Source organism: Mesocricetus auratus, unplaced genomic scaffold (assembly GCF_017639785.1).
Source record: "Mesocricetus auratus isolate SY011 unplaced genomic scaffold, BCM_Maur_2.0 Super-Scaffold_100008, whole genome shotgun sequence".
NCBI classification, from domain to species: Eukaryota; Metazoa; Chordata; class Mammalia; order Rodentia; family Cricetidae; genus Mesocricetus; species Mesocricetus auratus.
In genome coordinates this window covers 42,652,419-42,678,123 of record NW_024429192.1, presented here as the reverse complement: position 1 = coordinate 42,678,123, position 25,705 = coordinate 42,652,419, and the positions used below count along the sequence as shown (strand labels likewise).

The window sequence follows — 25,705 nt, the reverse complement described above, 5'->3', positions numbered from 1 at the left end:
GTTGTTGTTTTTTGTTCTCCTTTGGGGAAGCTTTTTTTAGAATTTACTCTGATGCTGCCAGTAGTCTAAGGACAGTAATAACGTATCAAAACACATGTGCAGCAGACTGGTCCTTAGAGTCAAAGATACACCCCCCTCCCCATCTTTTGTGTTTTGCTGTTTATTAACGTGTGCCTCCTTTGGAAAAAGCCGAGGAAAGGACAGGGATTTTTGTGACTATATACTGCCCATCAAGCTTCAAATCCATAGATTCCTCTGTGAACTTTTTTTGTAAGAATTACAGCAGGCTTGAATCAAGGATAACAGTAAATGTTCAGTTTGACTTAGGATGATGAACTAATTCAACCTTAAACTGATGGTTAACCTCAGTGTGCCATTGATAAAGGCCCATGTCTGGGAACTGTTTCCAAGATGCCCTTAATTCCCTGCTCATCACTTTCCCCTTCCCAAGCATCCTGCATGTTGTAACTGATAATAATAATAAGCTGTGTTATCTGAATTGTTGGTTTTAGGTGCTTTCCGTTTTCAGTCATCTTTACTATGCTTGTTGTCATCACTATCATTATAACAGTTTTCAAATATCTGTTGTATAATCAGAGAGCTTTCATATCGAGCTAGGTATAAATTTGTAACAAAATGCCAGTAATTCAGACCATGGACACTGAAGTTTGTTTGTCTGAAAAATAAAAATATAAGCCATATACTGGTTGTTTTTTTAAAAGCCAGATTTTCAAGTAGGTTAAAAACAAAACTGAATGGTGGTTTTGGTGCTAGGAATTGTGTTAGGCCTTTATTAGCAATAGTTATGATCACATTGATTAATGATCATTTTGTACAATATTAACACATTTGAATCTACAAGGAGTTGCAAAATTTAGAGCTTGCACTATCTTATTGTACTTGTTATTAACTAGCAAACAAAACAACCCAAAATGCAGGCATTATGCTTTTGAGTTGTTAGGCATATGTAAATTAGGAAATGAATGTTTGTCAGAGATAAAATGAACTTTTGTGTGTATATCATATGTAGGTTCAAAAGAACACATATGACAGTATGCTAGCAGTCTGAGAACACAAGCAGTTATCTAGCGACCCAGGGGACTTGATTTAGACTCTAGAGTGAGTATGAAAGCCATGGATTTTTAACATTCATTTGTGCTGAAGTTGCTTTCATTTTCAGTTTCATTTGTATTGAACCGGGTAGCCAGGGGCCATGTCGTTGTCATCTCTACAGTTTCAGTGACCTCTGTGGTAAAAGAGGAGTGTGTGGGGGTTTCTAACACCCCTTCAACCAATTAAAACCGAGTGCAGCTCTCTGTAATGCTGTACAAGATATGGAATGATTGTCTATATTCCTCCCCCGTATGTCCAATTACACTTCCTTTAAGAGTGTGGCAGTTTCCAGGTAGTCACTAAACTAGTAAATACAACCTTAAATAAATAATGTCAGTCATATATATGAACCAATAATTTTTTTGATGGTTGAATGATTTTTCTTTGTTCAACGTGACTTTTAAAAGTCAGGCATGCACATGATTGAGTTAAAAATGTTTTATTACCTAAATATAGCAGGCATGTAGCTCTCGTAAAAAATGTTTTCTTTTTCTCTTGAAGAATAGATTATTTTAAAGCACAAGTTGCCATTTTAAAGGAATAAATGCCTCTGTGTGTGCCCTTGTCTGTGAGCTGCAGCAGCAGTCTGAAGCAACATGTTTAGGCACTGCATTAAAAGTCTACATTGGAACACTTCTGCTGTCATCTGGGTTTTGGCAGATAGCTTAACTTCATCAGTAAAGTGCTAATAAAAGTTTGGAAGGTCATGTTCTAAAGGCAAAAAATGAGGTATCTCCTCCCTCCATTGATGCATGTTCTAAATACAAAAATCACCAAAATTCGTGTTTTCTTTTCAGCAGCATTCTTTTTTGTGCTATCATTTACAGAGAACCTGTCGTTGAGGTTTTTGCTGTCAAGATAAAATATAGAAGTTTACATTTTTATAGCTTGTGTCTCAGTCTAATATAAAGCATACACAAACATACTGGATTATAAAGTTACTTTCACTTTGTATATGAGTGCAGTTACTCCTTGGAAAAAGAGCAATATTGTAAATTTAATTTTGCTAAACTCATTGTAATACAAAAGTAGGGAACAGAGCACCCAGCAAATGTGATTCCTCTTTCCCTAGACCAACCTTCCTAATGCTGCAACCCTTTTGCATAGTTTCTCATACTGTGCTGACCCACCCACCCACACATAAAATTATTTTCATTGCTACTTCACAACTGTAATTTTGCTACTGTTATGAATCATAATGAAAATATCTGTTATGCAGGATATCTGATAAGTGCCCACCCCCCAAGGGTCAAAATCTACAGGTTGAGAACTACTGTCTAAGACAAAGACTCCAGATGTCGTGTTTCCCTCTTTGTGGTTGGTTACATGGAGCTGAAATTGCAATGAGATGCCCTACCCTTCTCTGGAATATTTCATTCCACACCCGTGGAGCTCTACGTAAGATTTAGAGTCTGTTCAGCTCCCAGACTGAGTGGGGGGGGGGTAGTTTGAGAGAATTCATTTGCCAAAAAAAAAACTTTTTTCATTTTCAGCAAGTTTGAGCTCATACTGCACTCCACTAAATGCTCTACAAGACTCTTAAAGGCATAGAGACATATTTCAAACTTCAAATTTGTGTGTATCTAGTAACTTAACTGTGGTTTATGGAAAGGAAACCATGTTTATCTTTCGGTGGCACTTGGTATACTTCAGGTCGTGATAAAGTCAGACCAGCATGTTACTACCAACTTTAAACTGCCCTAACCACGGTGACTCTAGATTCACTACTTCTATTCATATAAAGACACTTTAAAGCCAGTGTATGGGGAAGGATTGCTTTGAGTAAGACTAAGCTGTGGACTCCTGACCTCTATTTTAACATCTTCCAAGGAGAACTGTATCCTTCTCCTGTCCTGACTTAATTTTAGTCTCAGACCCAAGTTTTTCCAGCCAGGGGCTGGTTCTAAGGGCAGAGTTGTAGGGCTCCATTCTGCCAGCCTATGCCTTTCATCATGGATGCATCAGTTGCCTCAGCAGCCATTGGGGCTTCTCAACCCATTCGTGAACATCACTCCAAGCTGCTAATTCGCTTCTTATTCCTCTGTGAAAAATGGGAGGGTGGTGTTCACCTCCCAGCTGCTCTCCCAACACTGCTAACCCTTGCTTTGTAGACAGCCTTCTTGCCCCTGTCTTTCAGCTAGTTCACTTTCCCAAGGGCATGTCAGCCTCCCCATCCCTCTTCATATCCACCGCCTTGCAGACCTGCTCCCAGACCTTGTTCCTCAGTCTTATTGTCAACATCTTGCCCTTGACGTTGACTTCTTCCCCTTAGCTTACTGCCATGATCAAGTTTTACCTCATAATAAAAAAGAAAGCCAAAGTCTGAGAAGATCAAAAAAATATTCTTGCCCTTGTCCTCACCTCAACACTTGTTGAACTTTTGTCTCTGCTCTCTGACTGTGAGGTTTATTTAAAGGCTCACACGGCTGCAGTCTCATCACCTCCTGAGTGCACGTCCACGTGGTCCCACCCATCCACTGGATAGAAGGCAGCCACTTTTGAGTCCTAGGTTGGGCTTTTCAGTGTTTAACGTCTTTCTCCCTGCCTTGTAGTCTGCCATATTAACATGGTGGCTTGGTTTTTTATGCTTCCCTCACTTCTTTCTGGCCCTCGACTTACTCTCTTTGATTATTATCTCCATGAATATTGACATTGCCAAGCTTTTGTCCTCTGCTGTTTGCTTTACAAGCACCCTGGGTGGTCAACCTTCTCTGTGCTGGCAATCTCAACCAGCGATGTTCCTGCTGATTCCCAAGTCTTTATAGCTCTGATCTTTCCTCTGAAATCCGAAGTCATACATTCTGGGATCTACTGGACATGGCTTCCTCACTGTACCACAGGCGCTTTTAATGCTTAGACGGAAACCCTGAAAGGGTAACTCGGCTAAATCTTCAGCCTCTTTTCCATGTAATTAATCTACAACCAGCTAGTTCCACAGACTATTTTAGCTTCCAATTTTCATTTTTCCTTTTTTATCTCCCTCACCTCCCACATCTGACTTCTGTTGATTTTGCTGCTTTGATTTTTAATGCCACTTTCTAAGGCCTTCTCTGTACTTGTCATCTACCTGGACTGTGTCAGTTGGTTCTTAACGGGTCTCTCTTCTCCCCTTCCTGCCCTCAATCCCCCTCTCATGCTGCCGTCAAATATTATCTTCCTTAAAGTTGAAATAAACCCAGCTGAACCTTCTCTTGTCGAAACGTTCAGCATGCCATTCAAGGAAGCGTTTTCAGGTTTTCTCAGCCATCTTTGCTCACCTTTCCTAGAGCTCACCTGAATAATTTTCTTCTTTCAGTTAGTTGTTTTCCTCTCTACATACTGTCTAGGTAGTTTAAGTAACTTGTCCTTTCTTTCCCAACACATTCCTGCTCATGCTCCAGCCCCACTGTTTGTTTGTGGTTTTTTGTTTTGTTTTGGTTTTGGTTTTTCAAGACTGGGTTTCTCTGTAGTTTTGAAGCCTGTCTTGGAACTTACTCTGTATAGACTGGTCTCAAATCCACAGAGATCTGCTTGTCTCTGCCTCCTGAGTGCTGGGATTAAAGGCATGCACTACTGCCTGACTTCTAAGACCATTCTTAAGCATATGCATGCGGCCTTTTTTTAAAGGAATTTTTCTATCCATATATGAAGTTGACTTGAGACTTTTGTATTATATGCACTTTGCAAAGCCACAAACTGAATGGTAGAAGTATTAGAGATTCTCCTGACATATAAAGAGTAATTCCTTCTCTTATGACTTATAAACTTTCTTTTCTTTATTTTTTTAATATTTACTTTAAAGTTTACATTTGTAAGGAAGGTACGGAATCATCTCTTGGTGCTTCAGAGACCCTTAGGATACCAAAGAAGTCATCTTCCTACCATCTGAGAGTAATGCAAATATATATAAAACAGTACCTTGAGAGCATTTGAATAGAGAGCAAAGGTCAGTAAGAAAGGACAAGAGCAGTTGAATGATGGTTGATAGCAGGCAGGGGGACAGGAATTGTCCTCTCGATGATGCTATGACAAGAAGAATGAAAGTAGACAGGCTGTAGATACAGCTCTATTATGTAGTTGCTAATTATGAGAGGTTCATCTTCCCATTTAATCTTCACAAAGTCTCTATGGCGTAGATGATACTACTAGTAGTCACGCTTTGTAGATGAGGACACTGAAGTCTAAAAGTTAAGCAACTTGCTTAAGGTTCTACAGCTATGATGTTGGATCTAGCTCCAAGGTGGATATACTCTTAACTACACCACACACTCTATGCCCAGAGAAGAGTGTAGCCCCCCCTTATGCTGGGGAATCAGTATGTACTAAGCCCTGTTAGTAAGAACACATTTGTCTATTCATGGGGTTGAGGGAAGGTCATTGTGGGAGATTAGTTTGGAAATGATAGTACAAGATGTGAGGCTGGAAAGGATGGCAGAGGACCTCATTTGTTTCCCATGCTAATGCACTTAGAATTTGGCTTGAGAACCAGGGTGGTGGGGTGTCACTGGGCAAAGGAGTACATATTTGCATTTAGAACAGTTATTTTGAGGACTGTGGAAAATGCATCGGCATTGGCATGGAACAGTATGGAAGACAGAGGCAGGGAGCCAGTTTGGAGGTCTGGCAACGGTTCAAGGGATGGGGTAAGGGTGTACTTCATTCATTCAAAAGGCTTCAGATTTAGAAACTATTGAATAGGTTAACTTAACAAGATTTCTCTGTGGCTAAAGAAAGAGCTAGGAATCTAACTTGATTTATGAGCCCAAGTCTGATTGACTAGTAGCTAATTGTAAAATATTTTAGGGAGGTGAAGATTGGGAAATACAGTGTTATATAATTCTGGGGCATTTTTAATTTTTAACTGATTGTAGTAACTCTCCCTGTGTGCACAACAGATCATTAATTAAAGGCTACAGTTAAGAAGGAAGGCGGGTTCTGGTTGAGTAAGAAAATGTGCTGATTGTTAAAACTATTGGTGTAAGGGGGAAGGAATACTTGGCAGGAGGTTGCTGTCCATGAAGCACCTGTGTCTTAGTTACGCTTCTGTTGCTGTGATGAGAGAGCATGACTAAGGTAAATTAGTGTTTTAAAAATCGTTTAGTTGGAGCTTGCTTACAGTTACAGAGGGGGAAGCCATGGCCATTGCTGTGGGGAACATAGCAGCATGTAGGCATGGTGCTAGAGCAGTAGCTGAGAGCTTACATGTTGACATCAGGAGGTAGAGAGAGAGAATCATCTGGAGTAGTGTGGGTTTTTGAAACCTCACAGCCCATCCCCAATGGCATACCTCCAGTCAGGACGCATCTTCTAATCCTTCCCAAACAGTTCCACGAACTAGGGACCAAGCATTCAAACATAGGAGCCTATTGAGCCATTCCCATTAAAACCACATTAGGAACACTAATATTTAGTAAGAGCCAAAGACTAGACTTTAAAAGGTAGGGCAGGGTGGAGGAAATTTTCTAATCAAAAAGATTATTAGGGGTGGAGGGAAGAAGTACGAAAATAAAATAAGGAAATGCTCCCTGGCTCAAGTATTGTAGAGAAGTCAAGACAAGATGAGCTGTGTGAACTGGATTATTCCTATGATGTCATTGGTGATTTGAGCAAGAGCTGTAGCAGTGGTAGAATAATAGGACACAGAGTGAAGTCCTGTTGACACAGAGTTTGGCAGTGCACTGAGGTCAAGAAATGCACACCAATCATTATCTTAGGATGCTGGGAAAGAGACATGGGCATGTGGGACTTTTAAAATTTGGTGCACACACAATTATTAAAGGATGACTAAAAACACTCCATAAATGCAATCAGGGGGTATGGAGACTGTCAGCTTGTGAGACTTCTAGATAATGGTCTAGAGTCGGCAATTGAAACAAGTTCCAAGTGAAGGAATTAATTTCTGGAAGAGAGGGGGGGGGGAAACCCATGGATACTCCAGGCTGCAGGTAAGTTTGTGTGGGAAGTGTTCTGAGCTTCTGGCTTCCCAGAAGGGCTCAATTTGAGTTAAGGAGTAAGAGATGACCGCTGGACACTACAGGCTGAGAAGCAGAAGGTGAATTGCTTAAGACTCATTAGAAAGGGAGAAATTTTACAAGGGATGTCTATAAACATTAGGAGCCCAGATGAGAAATGACTATAGGACAATCTCCTGTTCTTTGGCAGCAATGTAAATTTTCTTAGAAACCTGCTAGACTGGTTAATTTTCCTGCCCTCCACAGCACTTTGTTAGTGCAGAAAGAGCCACACTTGCGACCTTGTGTTGTGTAACCTGCTTACATTCCCCATATGAGAATTCTTAGTGCCTCGAGAAAAGTCCTACTTATTTTTTTCATTATTATATCCCTTCATCCTGACAGTGTTTTATCCAGGTTATTCTTAACAACTGCTGATTGCATCTCTAAGTTTCTGAGATGAACACACATGTACTGTAACATATGGATCAGACCTCTGCCACTGCACAGCTGTGCTCAAGACTGACTTGGGAAGTTTCCTTTGGCTCTGTATTCATGGAAGTTGTGACATCCAGCATTTTTGGCATTTGATATAAGTTAATCCTCCCAGCTTATTTGGTAATTTGCCTGTAACTTTGGCATCATCCTTGGTTAATTTTCCCTACTCTGTGGAATAGACTGCTACTGCATATCTTATTTATATGACATTTTCTATGTTCATTATTTATGGTCATTTACTCTCTGGGTTAGCCAGTTTTCCCTCACTTTGCTTTTCTATCAAGAGGCAAAGGAAAAATATAAAAGCCCATGTCAGATGATGTTACTTAGTGTTTTTAATACAATGTTTGTATATAAAGAAGTTGTATTTAACATCTGGAGGGACATTTTGGGCTACTCTTGTTTACTAGTTATTAGTGTGAAGGTTGCCTTGGTTAGCTAGGTCAAATTTACTTTTCACTTTATTGACATCATGTATTCTGTACCGATTGCTTCAGTACAGTGTATTCCTTGAAATATGTATAACAAGTTACAAAATTGTAGAGTGTTAGCCAGTCACTTTATTCTTACCAAGGGTCTTCTGGGGGAAAATATCTCACAGGATAACTGAGCCATCCACTTGTGTTTTCCAGAGAAGAATAATTTTTAAATGACTCATGCGACTATAATTTTTAAAGTTTGAAATGATTCATGCTGCTATAAAATGGATACAAATCAAAATTTTAATTTTAATCCTTAAAGAACAAATCAGAAAGTAGACTATCACTTTTGAAGGCAAATTGGTAGAGCAGACACATTTATAGGCAAGCAAGAATGCTAAAAGAATTTATTAATGGATACAAAATTGGTTGGTATCTTCAGGTTTTTTTTAAGTGATGTTGTTTGGAACCTTCCTCCATGCTTACAAAACAGATTTCTATCTCTGTAGAAAAATCTTGTTCATGACCCTCTACACAGTTGTAGATACCCAAGTTGAAGTCAGTAGTAGCAGAGCCCATCTAGAATCTGATGATTGCAGAAGATCTGCTAGGTAGTGCCCAGCAGCCACTGACAGGACCCTCTGGGAACCCTCTGTCCCTTTCAAAGTCTTCACAGGTGTTTTCTGATCCTTGCCTTTCTTTGTAGTTGTGACATCACCCCTCCTCCCCAATCACTCTTGTTCAATATGGTCCTTGTCTTCAGTGGCTCTTTCTCCAGGGAAATAACTCAAAATTCTAAGGGTGTAGAAAACATAATTGGCCACTCAGGTTTTGCCTGGGGCTTCCTAATATGTGGGTGGCTAAAAGTTTAGAGAACTGGGAAAAGTAAGCCTGGATGCCCCAAGGCTGCTTCAAGTGGCACATTCCCAAGAGCATTCAGAAGGCCCAGCTCCTGACAGTAGATGGCACACAGTCTCCAGTATCATGCTATTACCCTGTGTTTGTGCATCATAGTATTTCTTAGGGAGCACTTCTAAGACATTTTCTCCTGTGGTGCTCCCCAGTGTCCTAGAGCTAGCCACCCGCCGTTTGCTCTGATCCTCTTTATTAAACCATGCTCTAGAAAAATGAATTACTTAAGACTACTCTCCAGAGTGCCAGGCAGGGGGTTTGGGCTTGAGTCTTCTTGAACACAGTCCAGATTGTATTCTGGTATATGTCCTTATATTCTACTTGATGGGTTTTTATTAATAATCAAACTCTTACAGTAACATCTTGTGCCCTTGATTTTATTTCTAGTTTACATAGAAGGAGGAAGTAGTAAAGATTAATGGAGTTAATGTTTTACATTCCTTGGTACCTTGAGTTTTGAAAGAAACGTCAACAAGTACTTAGATAAGAGCTTGGATAAATGGCCAAGTTATACAATACAGCTGGAGTATCTCTGCATCTTGTAGTTTGAGTTGAATGGTGAGCCTTGCATTTACTCTAGTCACTCAGGTACCCATGGTAAGTAAGTCTGCTACTCATGGCTTATGCCATTAAGAAGAGCCAATGAGTATGCTCTACTCTTTAGCAGCATCTGCTCCTGGTTTCTTCTTTCTTGGCTTTTGAGTAGTTTATGGTTTATTGGAAGAAGAAATACCTATAATCTACATTTCAAAATTGTCCTGTAGATTCAATGAAATGTCAGGGTAGGAAAAATGCCATTCAATTGTGTGTAATCCTTTCTGAGACTTGCATACAAAATGTCTATCACGCTCTCTTTTGCAGTGGGAAATAGCCACCGAGAACATTTTTTTCTCGTTAGTATTCTAAGACTTTCCATCCTCTTGGAAAGATAAGATTTGATTCATTCGAGTTGCTTTGTATATTAAAGTATAATAGAGCTGGCCACTTTTTTTTTGGTTATGCAGCCTGAGTGTAGAGATAAATTTCATATCACTTTAGCAAGTTCCATCTAGAAGAAGTGTATAGAAGTTGAGCCCAAATATAATACTTGGCTTTTTGTTCAGAATGTTTCCATATTAAGGAAAGTATTTTCCTACATATATCAGTAAGCAGATGTGATGACTTCAGAGCTTTCAAAGCTAGATATTATACCTTGCATTTTCCAACACAGTTGGTGAATTTATTCCCAAGATGGACAGTAATGTATACCTTGTATTACTAGGACTGAATAAAGAACTTGCAGTCTGCTAGCTGGTATACAAATAATTTATTGCTGTTTTTCACTTTGTTCCTATATTGCTTGTTTAATGAACAATTGAAGTATTTTTCTTTAGCTTAAGGGCTTGTAATACACCTAAGATAATATATCATATATGCAGATTATAATGAAATTTTTTTGCATCTTTTTTCCAGGTTCAGCTCAACTACTGTTTAGCAAGGTCAAATCTGCAGAATTCACTACGTGCAATGAAACTGTCGTCATCCCTTGTGTTGTCCTCAATGTGGAGGCACAAAGCACTGAAGAAATGTATGTGAAGTGGAAGTTAAACAAGACATATATTTTCATCTATGATGGAAGTAAAAACAACTCTTCTGTAGAGACTAACTTTTCCAGTGCAAAAATCTCACTTTCAGACTTACTGAAAGGCGTTGCCTCTTTGAAAATGGATAGGCAGCAAGCTGTCGTGGGAAACTACACGTGTGAAGTTACAGAGTTATCCAGAGAAGGCAAAACAGTGATAGAGCTGAAATACCGTGTGGGTAAGTGATGCAGTTTGCCTGTTCTGAAACTTGTGTTGAAAAACAATTGCCACTGTGAGAGTACTTTGAGGTGGGACCTTGCAGAAGCCACAACGAGATTAAGGCATTTCTCGGGTGGGTGGGTTTATCATCAGACAGTCTTGGTTTTTTCCCCTTTCCCATACACACACTCACTTTTTATCCTGTCCTTCCACTGTGTTGCGTGAAAGCACAGACACCCTTACCAGAGCTTGGGAAGGTACCAACATCATGCTGTGGAGCCTCTCAGTCCCAGAACTAAGAACAAAATTAAGCAGCTTATAGATCATCTACTCCCGGTACTATTAGAGCAGGCGAAAGCAAACTGAGTAAAACAGCAGGACTCACCTAACGGCCTCCTGTGTCCTGATGAAACTGACCCTATAGAAAGAGAGCACAGTAGTAACCAGATGGCTTGGCTCACAGCTGTTAGCCCATCGCCCAGGAGCAAGGCCAGCCTCAGCTATATAACAGGTTTGAGGCCAGCCTGGGTAACAGGAGACTTCTTTTCAAAAACAACAGAAAGTGGCAGGAAGAAAGAAGAGAAGTGAAACAGAAATTCCTTTGAACCAAAGAGCTGACTTTTAATAAATGCTGACATATTGGTTGGTGGCTTCCAGGAGCTCTGTCTTGCCTACTTCTCTGCTCTTCCCAGAAAAATCCACTTGCTTTTTCTTCTCTTGTATGTTGTGTGGCTCCCCCTCTTGGTCTTAGGACTCTTCTATTGAGGTAATAGGAGGTTCTGTTTGTTGTCATCAAATGTACTTCACCTTGAATGTGGTAGCCCAAGACTAATCTCAGCACTATAGAGGCGACAGCAGAAGGATGGCTGCAAATTTGAGGCAAGCCTGGACTATATAATGAGTTCCAGACAACCCAGAGCTCCATGGCATGACCCCATATCACCAAACCAAACTAAACTTTTGCAAAAAACGTGCTTTTTTACTTTTTAATTATTTGATTAATTTGTATAGTTCCTCCTGGTTATTTCATCTTTTTGTGGTCTTATAGACTTGAACCCTGACCCAGGATCAGACTGTTCTTACCACACTACTCCTACCCCTGCAGGGGACGAGAAGGAGAAAGGAGGTTGCAAATTAGGTAATCATGCTGTTTCCGGAGTGGCCAGCCTTGTTCCCTTTGCCAGCACACTGGGGAAATGGGGACCCAACCTAATGGAATTGAATTCAGTCTTGGTGATAGAGTCCATGGAAAGAGGCTCTTTTCATGAATGAGTTGGTGAGTTGTGGACAGCAGTGCTGTTACTTGAAGTAAACACTATCTTTTATATTTTTTGCTGTGCTGGCTTGTTTTTTTTTTTTAGTACATACAGGAATCCTAACAGTTTTAAAGAGTGCATCTTGAGCTCTATTTAAACCACCAGATGTATTACTGATCTCGGGGTTGATGACACTTTCAGAACTAGCTCTGGGTGGGATCAGGACGGCTGAATTAGGTCAGCTACTTTCCATCTGTTCCTGCTTTTAAAAATACAAAATGTCTGCTAGCAGAATAGGGGGAGGGGATTAGCTTGATTAAATATTCTGACATAGGATTAGAGATCAGGCAGTCTGAGTTACACAACCAGTTCAGGACTCACTGCTCACCCATGTCTTGTGTCTTCACTGAGACCAAGCTGCATGTCTCTAAAATAAGGGTGAAAATCTTGTTTTCTGGGATGTTTATTCTGCATGTTTTCATCTTGCTGCCTGGAAGCCTTTTGGGAAAGGAAGGAATGACTTAGGAGGCAAGAAGAACTTGGAAGATCTTCTGCTCAGAATCTCACATATACTGTTACTTTGGGACTGATGTCAATTTAGGTTAAAGAGCTTTCTTTTTAAATGTCTGCCTTTCAGGACAGTCTGTTCCATCAGCAGTGTGCACAGGAAGAGGTCATCCAATACCTAGTTGGAGGTTTTCTGAGAGAGTGGATAGGTTCATGGGAGTAAAAGGGCCAGACAGACATAGGAACAGTGACTTTCAAGGCAATGTGGGTCACTGAGAAGAAAATTGATAAAAACCCATGAGTTTGAGAGTGAAAAAGCAAGAAATGGAATAGAGGTGAGTGGGAAGGGAGTCGCAGCATCTGAGATGGAGATAGAGTCATTTTGTGTATAACTGTCGTATCCTGTTTTCAAAATAGCCCCCACCGAACTGAAAGACAAGCTTTGTTTTGTGCCATTAAGATGAGAAAATTTTGTTGTAGGGAATGTAGAAATTCTACTGGAAGCTTGAAGTTTCTGACTTTGTACCTATTTTTTAAAAAGACACACACACATACCATTCATATATATGGGAAGAATCAGAGACAGAGATGTTCTGTATACCCCTAATTCATCCTCTCTCCCAGTGGTTGCATATTATGGAGCTGTGCCGTGCTATCAGAACCAGGAAGTCCACAGCTGTCCTGTGTACCGAAGGTTTTCTATTATTTCATCATACTTGGCTAACTACCATTGTGGTTGCTGTTTGGAGCTGGTCTTATCAGCATAACATTCCACTGCTAACCCTCCAGGCACTCACCATACTTTCAGTTACTCCTGACTAGCAGACGCTAATGTTCAGACTGTGCACACTATGCACACATCCATTGGTCAATTCAATAAAAAATGCATCAATGAAATTGTTAACAGTTGATATTCTAAGGTGTACCCACTAAGCATGATGTCCTTAAGACAAAGGCTTTCTTCTGTTTGACTGGGTTTATTTGTTTGCTCCTTTGACAATGTAACACGTGTTCATGACGCGAATATTAACCCAGTGTGTTTTCTGTGGAATTCTCATAGCCTGTTTAATCATTCACCTCTGCAAGACACTGTTACTATTTTCAGTTTGGGATTACCCATTAAATGTGTGCCTAGTTTTTAAGGAAACCGCGAGTAGGTTTGCAGAGTTGGTGTTCTTTACACTATTGTCAGCAATGTGAGTGGCATTATTTCTGTGATTTGGTGCCATTGTTTTGCAACATTTTCCCTTTTTAAAAATTGTGGGTTTTTTTACTTTTTAAATTAGCATACAAGATATTAAATATCACCCTGGCATTTTCAAGGTGTGTTTTTGTAGATTCTTTTGTCCTCTCATATCCCTACCCTATTACCCCTGATAACTACTCCCTCAGTCTCTTGGTTTTTTTCATGTCCCCTGTGTTCTTTTGCCTACTCACCATATTTTCCGGTCACCTATTTTCATCATTTCTTGATCTCTTTTTTTTTTTTTTTTTTAGCATTTTAGGCTTTACTCACCTTTATACCCAAATACCCCACCACATACACAAACCATACTATGATCTGAGTTTGCAAAAGAAAATGTGTCTTTTTGTCTCTCCCGAACCATCGATTTTCCTGCAAGCTTCATTGTTTTATATTTTGCAACTGAATAAAATCCTATTGTGTATACATACCATGTTTTCATTATCTATTCATTCTTCATTTAGGCTGGTTCCATTTCCTTGCTCTTGTGAGTAGTGCAGTAGAAACATGGATGCTCAAGTGTCTGTGGTAGGGATACGCGATCACTTGGATATATATTTAAGAGTTATAGTATAGTTGGGTTACGCAATAGTTCTTTATTCAGATATTTTGAGAAACTTCCGTGTTCATTTCCATAATGACCATAATTGTTTGAACTCCCACCGGCAGTGAATTCTTTGTCTGCTACCTCATGAGTATCTGTTGTGAGATTGCTTGATGATAGCCATTCTGAGTAGGATGAGATGCTATCTCAGAGTGACTTTAATTTGCAATTCCCCCGATGACTAAGGGTATCAGGAACACTTTTTAAAAAATACTTGTTGGCCATTTGTGTTTCTTCTTTTGAGAACTGTTCATTTAATAGCCTATTTATTGATTGACAGGTTTTTTTTATTCTTTAGTTTTCACTCTGTAAATTCTGATATTAGCTCCCCATTTGAAGTATAGCTGTTAAAGATCTTCTATTCTGTAGGCTGTCTGTTTCCTTGGCTGATAATTTCCTTTTGCTGTGCAGAAACTTAAATTTTATGTGGTTCCATCTGTTGGTTCATGGAGCTGATTCTTGCACTATTAGAGATCTGTTCAGAAAGTTCTTACCTAAACATTTATCTTGAAATGTATTCCCTACATTTTCCTCTAGCAGTTCCAATGTTTTATCTATTAAATTAAGGTCTTTGAGTCACTCCTCCTAGCCAGTTTTTGTACAGGGTGAAGGAAATGGATCTGAAGAGTCTACAGGAAGATAACCAGTTTAGCCATCACCACTCTTTTGAGCGGTGTCTTTTTTTCAGCTGCATATTTTGACACCTTTGTTGGTGTCTTTGTTCTGATCCATTGGTCTTCCTGTCTGAGTTGTTTGCTGTATTTGTCACTGTGTCTCTATAGTATTATTCGAAGTCATAACCACAATACCTCCAGCTGTGCTTTCCTCCTTAGGATTGCTTTGACTGTAGTTTTTGTTATTCCATGTGGACTCTCAGATTATTTTTTTTTCACTAGTTCTTTAAAGAATAGCATCAGATTCTGATGTGAGTTGCATTGAATCTATACACTTCTTTTTTTTTTTTTAGGTTTAAAAATTTTTTTCTCCAGATTTATTTTGGTAAAAAAAAATCAGATATAACCTTTCAAAAATTACGTTAATGTTTAACATGCATCCAAATAACTTTCTTTTTTTTCCAGTTTAAATTTAGATAAGAAACGAGGTTGCTTCACAAGTCAGTTCCAGGTCCTGCTCCCATTCCCTCCCCTCCTCCGGTGCCCTCCCCCCACCCCCCCCGTTATCCCCTCATTCCCCCAGGGAGGGTGATGCCCTCCATGGGGGTGTCCATAGTCTGTCATTTCATATAGGGCAGGGCCTAGACCCTTCCCCAAGAGTTCAGGGTGAGAGTGCACCTCACATTGTTCTATGGGAGTCCAAAGTCCGTGTGTATACTTGGGATGGGTACTGATCTGCTGCCCAAGGCTCAATAGGTTCCCTAGGCCTCCTCACTGACACCCAAATTCAGGGGGTATTGATCAGTCCCATGCTGGATTCCCAGGCTGATGCCTGGGATTCAAGAGTTAACCTTTGTCTGGTCAGCTGTTTCTGGGGGTTAAACCAGCCCAGTCTTAATCCCTTTGACCATCAGTCCTCCCTCTCTGTTACTGGCTTTCTTGAGTTCAGCTCAGTACTTAACCAGCCACTAAATGAAGTTTCTGTTTCCCAGACTCTCTGGCCATAGGATTGTAGGCTGGCACTCCCCAGATCTATGTCTAAAATCCATATATGAGAGAGTACATGCCATGTTTCTCTTTTTGTGACTGGGTTACCTCACTCAGGATGGTTTCTTCTAGTGTCATCCATTTGCCTGCGAATCTCATGATTCCATTATTTTTTTCTGCTGAATAGTACTCCATTGTGTAGATGTACCACATTTTCTCTATCCACTCTTCGGTTGAGGGACATCTAGGTTGCTTCCAAGTTCTGGCTATTACAAATATAAAGCTGCTATGAACATAGTGGAACAGACATCTTTGTTGTATGAATGGGCATCTTTTGGATATATGCCTAAGAGTGGAGTTGCTGGGTCTTGTTGTAGGTTTATTCCTATTTTTCTGAGGAATCTCCATACTGATTTCCAAAGTGGCTGAACCAGTTGGCACTCCCACCAGCAATGGAGGAGTGTTCCCCTTTCACCACATCCTCTCCAGCATAAATTGTCATTGGTGTTTTTGATTTTAGCCATTCTGACAGGAGTGAGATGGTATCTCAGAGTTGTTTTGATTTGCATTTCCCGGATGGCTAAGGATGTTGAGCACTTTCTCAAGTGCCTCTCAGCCATTTTAGACTCCTCTATTGAAAACTCTCTATTTAGTTCTGCAGCCCACTTTTTAATTGGGTCCTTTGCTGTTTTGGAGACTTGCTTCTTGAGTTCTTTGTAAATTTTGGAGATCAACCCTCTGTCAGATGTGGGATTAGTGAATATTTTTTCCCATTCTGTGGGCTGCCTTTTTGTCTTGCTGACTGTGTCCTTTGCCTTACAGAAGCTTCTCAGTTTCAGTAGGTCCCATTTATTAATTGTTGATCTCACTGTCTGTGCTACTGGTGTTATGTTCAGGAAGCTGTAATATTGTCATTTTATGGTACTAATTTCATCATACCAAGAGTCTGGTCTTTCCATCACCTAGTATTTTCTTTGCTGTCTTTCATCAATGTTTTGAAGTTTTCATTGTTGATGTTTTTCACTTCCTTGGTTAATTCTATTCCTAACCATATTGAATGACAAAGTAACATTTTTTTCCCTGTGAGTTCATTGTGGGTATTTGTTAAGGCTACTGATTTTCATATATTTAGTTTGTGTTGTACAACTTTACTAAAAGTGTTTAATAAATCTAAGAATTTTATGATAGATTCTGTCAGGCCTTTCAAGTATATTTTCATGCCATCTGCAAACAGGGATAGTTTGACCTCTTCATGTCCTGATTTTATTCCTTTCATGTCTTTCTCCTATATGCTTGCTAAATCTTCCAACACCACATTGAATCAGAACAGTGAAGTGTATATCACTCTCTTATTCCTGATTTTAGAGAAAATACTCTCAATTGTTCCTATTTATCATAATGTTGATTCTAGGTTTGTATGTATGTCATATATGTATTCTTAATGTCTCCAGGACTTTTTACCATGAAGGTATGCTGAAGTTAGGTAGATATCTAGTCTCCATCTTCTGAAATGATGGCATAATTACTGTACTTAAGTTTATTTATATGCTATACACTTACTGATTTATTGAACCATCCTTGCATCCCTTGGATGAACACCCTTGGTCATGATGTATGATCTTCTTAATATGTTTTTGAATTTAAGAAATTGGAATTTAAAGCCGGGCGGTGGTGGCGCACGCCTTTAATCCCAGCACTCGGGAGGCAGAGGCAGGCGGATCTCTGTGAGTTCGAGGCCGGGCTGGACCGATAGCCTCCAAAACAATACAGAGAAACCCTGTCTCGTAAAAACCAAAAAAAAAAAGAAAGAAAAAAAGAAATTGGAATTTAAGAAGTTTGAAGTTTTGTACTTAAGTTCCTCAAGGAAATTGCTCTGCAACTCTTTCTCTCCTTTCTTCCTTCCACCCTTCATCCCCCTCCTCTCTCTCCCTCCCTTGTCTTTAATACCAGCATAATAATAACTTTGTTGGATGAATTTGGTCATGTTCCTTCCCTTTCTATTCTGTGGAACAAATTGAGGACTGTTGGAATTAGAACTTCCTTGAAAATTTAATGGAATTCAGCAGTGACTCCATGTTATCCTGGTCTTTTCTAAATGTAAGACTTTTGATTACTGCTTCAATCTCATTCTTTGTAATGGGTCTATTTAAATTACTTATGTCTTCTGTCTTTAACTGTCAGATAATATTCATTTAGAAATTCATCCATTTTGTTTAGATTTTCTAGCTTTGTGGAGTATATGTCCTCAAAGTATTCTTTAATGATGTTCTGGACTTCACTGGAGTCTGTTTTAATGTCTTTGTCCTATTTAATTTGATTGATTTGGGTCTACTCCTTCTTAGTTTTTGTCAGTTTAGTGTAGGGTTTATCAGTCTTACTACTAACTTTTTCAAAGAACCAAGTCTTTGATTGCTTTTTTTAATTCCTATATCATTACTTTCTTCCAGGGTCTATTATTTTCTGCCATCTTTATGTTGGTTATGTCTGCTTGCTTGTCTAGAGCTTAGAGGTGCATTGTTATGTTGTTTATTTGAAATGTTTCTAACTTGTTAATGTAAGCACTACCTTATCTGTGTCTCAAGATTCTGGCATGTTGTATTCTCACTTTCATTTCACTATAGGAATTTCTAAATTTCCTCTCTGGTTTCAAAATGCATTGTCTTGTCTCTATTTTTGTAGTTTCTCTTCCTGTTAATTACTATGTTTCCTGGTAGTCTGATAAGAGGCAAGGGATTATCACAGTTTTTTTAGTTAAGGTTTGATTTGTGACCTGTTACCCAGTCAGTTTTGGAGATAATTCTGTATGTTGCTGAGAATATGCATTCCTTCTCTGTTGGGTGGAAGAGTGTGCATATCTGTTAAATTTGAAATGCCTTTGCTTATTTTTAGTTTGGAAGACTTGTCTAACTATGACACTGTGTGTTAAGGTCTTCCAGTCTTCCACTGTCATTATATCAGGACTTATGTGGCCTTTGGCACCTTTTAGTGTTTGTTATATGTAATTGGGATCCTAATTTTTGATCTGTTAACATTTATAATTGTTATAACTTCTTGTTTTCCTTTTTTAATATGTAGTTTCTCTTTATCACTTCTGATTAGTTTTTGTTTGGAGTCTCCCTTATCATGTATAAGGGTAGCTCTGCTTGCTTGTTTATGAATCCTACTTGCCTGATAGTCTCTTTGCTATACTCTGATAATCAGTTTCTGATTTTTTTGGCTAACTACATGTGGTTTTTTTCCTTCACTTGGGACATAACAGATAGTAGGTCCTTGCTTTTTAATCCACTTGGTTAGCCTGCATCTTTTTATTGGTGAGTTGAGGCCATTTATAGTCAAAGTTACTACTGAAAGGTGTTTTATATTTCCTCAGAATTTGTTAGGTGATGTTCTGTAGTGCTCTATTATTGGTATTTCTTTTCCTTCTGCCTATTAGTTTTGGGAGTTTGCTGTAGTGGATGTAGTTAGTTCTTTCCTCCCTCTTTCTTGTTCATCTTTTCCTTTCTTAGAGCTGCCTTCCTTATTTCTCCCTATGTAGTCTTCCTTTAAGACTATTCGGCAGTACTTGCCTCGTGTCATTAATTGCCTTAATTTGTGTTTGTTTTGAAAACTCTTTATCCATCAAATTTAAAAGATAACTTTAATGGGTATACAGCTCTTTGTTCACAGTTACTTTTAGAGCTTAAAATGTATCCTTTTTGCTTTTTTGCTATTAGGGTTTCTGAGGAAAGGTCTGAGGTTATTCCAGTTTTCCCATTGTTGAATTCTAGTAGGTGTTTTTCTCATCCCACTTTTAGTATTGTTTTGTCACTTGTACTTGTAACATCTTGACCATCTTGACTATGATATGTCATGGAGAGGGTCTTCTCTGTTTATGTTTACTTGGAATTCTACATGCCTCTTGTGTTTGGATGTCTACTTCATTCTGTAGGTTTCACAACTTTTCTTCTATAAAACTTCTACATTAAATAGTCTGCATATTATAAAGCCTTTTGGGTTTATCTCTGTTTCTATGCACTGCAAATTTTTGGGAATGTGATCTCTTGAATGTATCCCAGTCTGCCTGGAAATATTGGTCATTTTTCTAAGTCTTTTCCCTTATATGTCTTACCTTTTAATTGCCTGTACTTTGTCCTTCACTTTTCTGAATAATTTTGTTTCTTTGATGCTTTCTGGTGTTGTTTTTGTTTGACCATTTCATTCTTTTCCAGTGTTTCAGTTTTGTTCTTTGTCAGTCTATTTGTTTCCTTGCTGAACTTTTCCTCCATTTGTTGGACCTTCTTCTCTAATGTACTGTTTTGTTCACGTTAGAATGTCTTGTAAAGGTCTTAGGTAGATTCCTTAGACTGTGAAGTTGTTTGTTTGAATTTTTTGTATGATAGTTAATTCTTTTAAAAAGTAAGAGTCTGAATTAGTTTTTAGACATTTCAGCTGCCTGTATGATTTCAGATTCTATTATAGATGATTGGTAGGTTGGGATGCGTTGTTGTGGGTAGTTGCATAATACCTTAGTCATTTTTTTTTCCATTGCTAGGATGGATTAGTCTTAAATTTTTAAATTTCTTCCTTCCAGTTCTGTTTTGATGTTTTGTTTTCTATGATTCTTCCTAGAAAGAGGTTTGCATGAAGTTCATCGTGCAAACTGGTCAAGTTTGATATTGATTCTCAGATGAGGTTGCTGAGATGGTTTGGGCTTGTCTGGATGACAGAGAAATCACTGATGGGCCACACACTAATCACCGAGGCAACCACATATTAAACTTGATTGTGCCACTCTGAATTATGTCAACTGTTGGGGGCTGGAGTCAGAATCCCAGTTGCGCACTCCTGGAGCCAAATGTTTAGAATTACTAGAGCCAAGGGCTTCTTCATCCCCTGTTAAACACTGAAACCAAAGATTCAGTCCTGTGCTAAACTTGGGGAAAGTAGGAGTCAAAGCTTTAGTTGTGCATTGAACTTTGGGGCTCGGGCATTAATGTCTACAACTTTTATAGTTAACATACAGAGCATTTCATTTTTTAACTATAGCATTTTTGTGCATTCATGCCTTTATACTTTGTTCTTATTTGTCCCCTTACTATTCTCCTCTGACCTCAACCTCCTCTTGTGGTGCATTTCTTCCCTGAAATGATCTCCATCTCTGCTTTCATGTCACATATAGTCCATCATCCTCTCCTTTTCCTGCCTCTCCCTCCCTTTAGGCCTATTTCTTCCTTCTCATAGTCTTCCATTTTCATGTTTTATATATACATATTTAGTTATGAATGTGAATCTGTGTAAAACAAAAGAGTGTGAATTATTTCACTTTATATAATTATCCCCAGTTCTAATTTCCCACAAGTGTCATAATTTTATTCTTTCTTACCACTGAATAAAACTCCATTTTGTATGTATGCATACACACACACAAACACACACACTCATACATATGCACACATACACATTTCTATCTGTTGGTGGACACGTAGGCTACTTCCTCAGCTTGGTAATTGTGAGTAACGCAGCAACACATGATCCTTCAGGTTTACTTAGGACTGGTATAGATAGATCTTATAGTAGTTTTCCTTAGTTTTTGGAGGGACATTTTTGCTGATTTCCATTGTGCCTGTCACAGCATTGTTTTTCCCCACCCACAGATAAAGACTCCATTTTGCCTACATCTTTACCAGTAGATATTGTTTGTTTTCCTAATGGTAGCCATTCTTATTAGAATGAGATGGGATCTCAAAGCCAAGGATGCTTAACATTTCTTCAAGTGGTCTTTAATTTCTTTGTCGTTCTTCCTCTGAGAAATGTTCAGGTCTGAAGCTCATTTGCTAATGGTTAATTTGGGATGATTTGTTGATTGGGTGGTTTCTCTGAGAGATCTCTGTTCAGTTTAGTAGCCCATTTGTTGACCAGATGAATTGGGAACTTTTTAGTGTTTAATTTTTGGAATTATTTAGGTTCTAGGTGATAATCCCCTGTTCAAGTATATATTTGTAAAAGATATTCTCCCTTACTGTAGGTTGTGTCTTTGCACTTGGAGCCATTTTTGTGTGTGGGAAAAGGTCAATAAAATAAACATTGGCATGTAAAATTATGTTGGAAAGAATATATGTTATTACAATGATGCTTGTTTTGTGGACTTGGAGATTTAGGTATTAGAAATCATTTTTACTGTTTTGTGCTTTTTTGCAAATGTAAGCATAAATGAGAAAGAGAAATTGTCTAGGATGTAATTGAATTCCACTCAGTAGAACACAGGTAATGGTGACCATTTGTTGCTTTGGAGCACAGGGGCTAACTGTCAGTAAACACTGTATGACATTCATGTGTTTCTAGGCCAGTGCCTCAGGACTTGATTTTAGAAAGAGATTTTTGTCTTCGATTTCATCATTTCCCAGCATAAAAAGCTTAAGAGGCTCAGTTTACCTGATCTTCAAGGTCTTTTAAAGAGGTTTTTACTTACATGTATATAAAATGTAATAGTGAGTTTCATTATAATGTTTTCATACATGTATATTCACCCCCATTACCCTCCCTGTCCTCCCATTCCCATTGTTTTCCATTCTTCCTCCCAAGTAGTCTCCCATCTATATTCATGTCCTTTTTGAGTATGTGAATTTGATTCAATGACTTTTATTAGGGTTGCTTGTAGAAACTTAGTGACAGAATTATTTGCAACAGCAGAAAGAACCTACCAGTAACTACACTGTAAGGAGTGGTGCACACATGAGTGATGAAGTCTTAAGTGAATATGCACTGTTGACATGGTCATGACCCTATCAAGATCTGTAGCATCAGACCCATAGGAAAATGGCAAAGCCTTCATCACCCTTGGGAGTGAAGCTCAGAATAATGGCAAAGCCTTCATCTGGTCCATGTGCAGATGCTGATAGTGTGTGCAGAAAATATCCACTATAGCTTTCTCCTCTCCTCCTGCTATATTACAGCCTGAAGACTACTCCCCAAATGGAGACTGCCCCTACCCTGATTAGCTAAACCTACCTCTATGTTTTTCTGTACGTAATATCCCTGCCTCCTTGTTTAGTTGTAGGTAATATTCTTGCCTCCCTATTCATTATCATAAAATAAACATCCTGAACTTCCAGAGTGCTGAGATTTCTCCACTAGAGAACCCATTCCATCTAACCCCAATGTCTGTTGTGTGTCTGTTTCTGTGTGTTTGTATTTTCTTCATTCTCTTGCCATCGCAGTCAGGTCAAGTCCCTGAGGTCATGTAAGGATGTGATACAATACCACTAAATAAAGTGTCTCTCCCCCAACTCCAGTTGCCATTAACTGCCTTGTAGATTCTCCAAGATGGGTGAAACCTTGTGAGTTCCTCTCCCTTCCATAGCAGGACATTGACAGCTCTATTCTTGTGCAGGTCTTGTGCATGGAATCATAGCTGCTGTGAGTTCAATAGAACAATGGCCCTGTCATGTTTAGAAGACAGCATGCCACACTAGGCCCTGTCCTCTGGCTCTTACATTATTTTTATTCCCTCTTCTGAGATGGTATCTGAGCTTTTGAGATGGTGATACAGTGTCCCATTTATTGCTGAGCTTTCAATAGTTGTATACTCTCGAAACCTTTGGTTCTTAATTTTTATTGGCAAAATGAGGGTGCAATCTCCATCACAGGAATGTCTGAGTTAGAACTAAGGTTTCTCCTTAACACAGATTTGTTGGGTACTGACTGTGGGTCAGATACTGAGCTGGACAGTATGGATTCAATAATGAGAAAAATGCTACTTCAAAGTTCTAGGTAGTGATTGCAGTGCAGATGACAAGAGTGGAATGACCTCCCATTTATCTGAGTGCATCCCAAATGCATTATTTATGTCATGCACTGGGCCTTTCTCAGAACTCTAGGTCACAGATGTAGGTGTTATCTCTTCTCATTACAAAAAACAAATGAGATTCAAGCCATGTATCCAAGGTTAATCACTCTTCCAGGATTTTCACCTAGATTTCCCTGGCTTGAAAAATATAATCCATGATTACTGTGAAAGTATTTTACAAATATGTAAATAATTATAATTAAAATTAGTTATTAATACTCCTATTACAGAAAACTTAGAATAATTATTTGCTGTAAGGACCTAAGCTATTACGATTTTAACACTATTGTCATCACTAGGCTATAAACTCTGTTCACAGGGATTATATGAAGGTACTGTAGGGTTCTTTTGTTAGTTTTGTAGTGCTGGGTAGCAAATTGCCATAGACTCTGATGGTTCAAGCAATACATACTTATTAGTTAATGGTTCTGCTCATAATGTGACTATGCCCTATGCTCAGTTTGAGGATTAAAATCAAGATATTGGCTATAGTCTGTTTGCATTGGGATTTTTGTGGTCCTATGTCCAAGCTCACATAATTGCTGCAGAATTCAGCTTCTTGACAGAGCAAGACTGAGGTCCCAACTTTGCTGGGTGTCTGGGGGGGGAGGTGTGGCCTTCCCTCTACACATGCAGGTTCATTCACCTATTCTTTGCCATGTGGCCATGCTTACATGCAAAGTCAGGGAAAGGGACTCTTTATCTCATTGAATCCTTCTAACATAGAGATCTTACTTTTCCAGGAAGAGTCTAAGGCCCTTTAGGAATCATTTGGTTGGACCAATTTCTGTCTTTCAAGGCTAATCTTGCATTGTTAATGTCAACTGACTGGCATTTTAGTTGTGTCAGCAAACTTACTTTTCTAGTTTTAATTGTCACAGGGAGTCTAATCTAAGATAATACAGTATTACATACATACAGAGAGAGAGAGAGAGAGAGAGAGAGAGAGAGAGAGAGAGAGAGAGAGAGAGAGAGAGAGAGAGAGAGAATGAATTGCATGGGCTAGTATGTCAGGGATGGGCTAGTATGTCAGAGATTTGGGAGATCACCTTAGAATTCCGAGTTTGGGACTAGTGAATTGTACATATACCAGAAAAGCCATAATAATCCTGAAGCATTAAGTCAAGACTTAGCAAGAATTTTAATATTATACATTTTGTTATGATCTTTTACCAAAGTTCATTTTCTATGTTTTGGAGGATCACGGGTGTACATTTTATATTTTCCCCTTTTTAAAATTTAAATTAGAAACAAGCTTGTTTTGCATGTCGATCCCAGTTGCCTCTCCCTCCTCTCCTCCCATGCCCCCCACCAACCCTCTATCCCATCCCCTTTCTTCTCCCCAGGGAGTGTAAGGCCTTCCATGGGTGATCTTCAAGGTCTTTCATATCATTTAGAGCAGGGCATAGACCCTCCCACTTGTGTCTAGGCTTAGAGAGTATTCCTCTATGTGGAGTGGGCTCCCAAAGTCCGTTCATGTACTAGGGATAAATACTGACTCACTACAAGAGGCCCCATAGATTAACCATACCTCCAAACTGACATCCTCCTTGTTGAGGGGGTCTGGAATAGTCCCATGCTGGTTTCCCAGCTATTAGTCTGGGGTCCATATGTTCCCCCTTGTTCAGGTTAGCTGTTTCTGTGGGTTTCTCCAGGCTGGTCTTGACCCCCTTTGCTCATCACTCCTCCCTCTCTGAATTCCAGAGTTCAGCGCAGTGTTTAGCTGTGGGTGTCTTCTCCTGCTTCTGTCAGCTACTGGATGAAGGCTCTAGGATGACATATAAAGTAGTCATCAATCCATCAATCTCATTATCAGAGAAGGGCATTTAAGGCAGCCTCTCAGCTATTGCTTAGATTGTTAGTTGGGATCAACCTTGTAGTTGTCTGGACATTTCCCTAGTGCCAGATTTCTCGTTAAACCTATAATGGTTCCCTCTATTGTGGTATGTTTTTTCTTGCTCTCCTCTATTCTTCCCCTGACTAAATCTTTCTGCCTCCTCATGTCCTCCTCTCCCC

The 25,705-nt window shown here is 39.2% G+C and overlaps 1 protein-coding gene across 5 annotated transcripts in view; it reads left to right on the top strand.

Annotated features, from left to right (window-relative positions):
• LOC101836211 (leukocyte surface antigen CD47) overlaps positions 1 to 25,705 on the top strand; it is a 60,382-nt gene that overhangs the window by 976 nt on the left and 33,701 nt on the right. For 4 of the 5 annotated variants that reach the window (XM_013116877.3, XM_013116875.3, XM_013116874.3 and 1 more), the window contains exons 2-3: positions 10,325 to 10,672; positions 11,702 to 11,791. In XM_013116877.3, coding sequence (XP_012972331.1) covers positions 10,325 to 10,672; positions 11,702 to 11,791 — 438 coding nt within the window. The remainder of the gene's footprint in view (positions 1 to 10,324; positions 10,673 to 11,701; positions 11,792 to 25,705) is intronic. The other variant, XM_013116876.3, reaches the window with a different exon arrangement.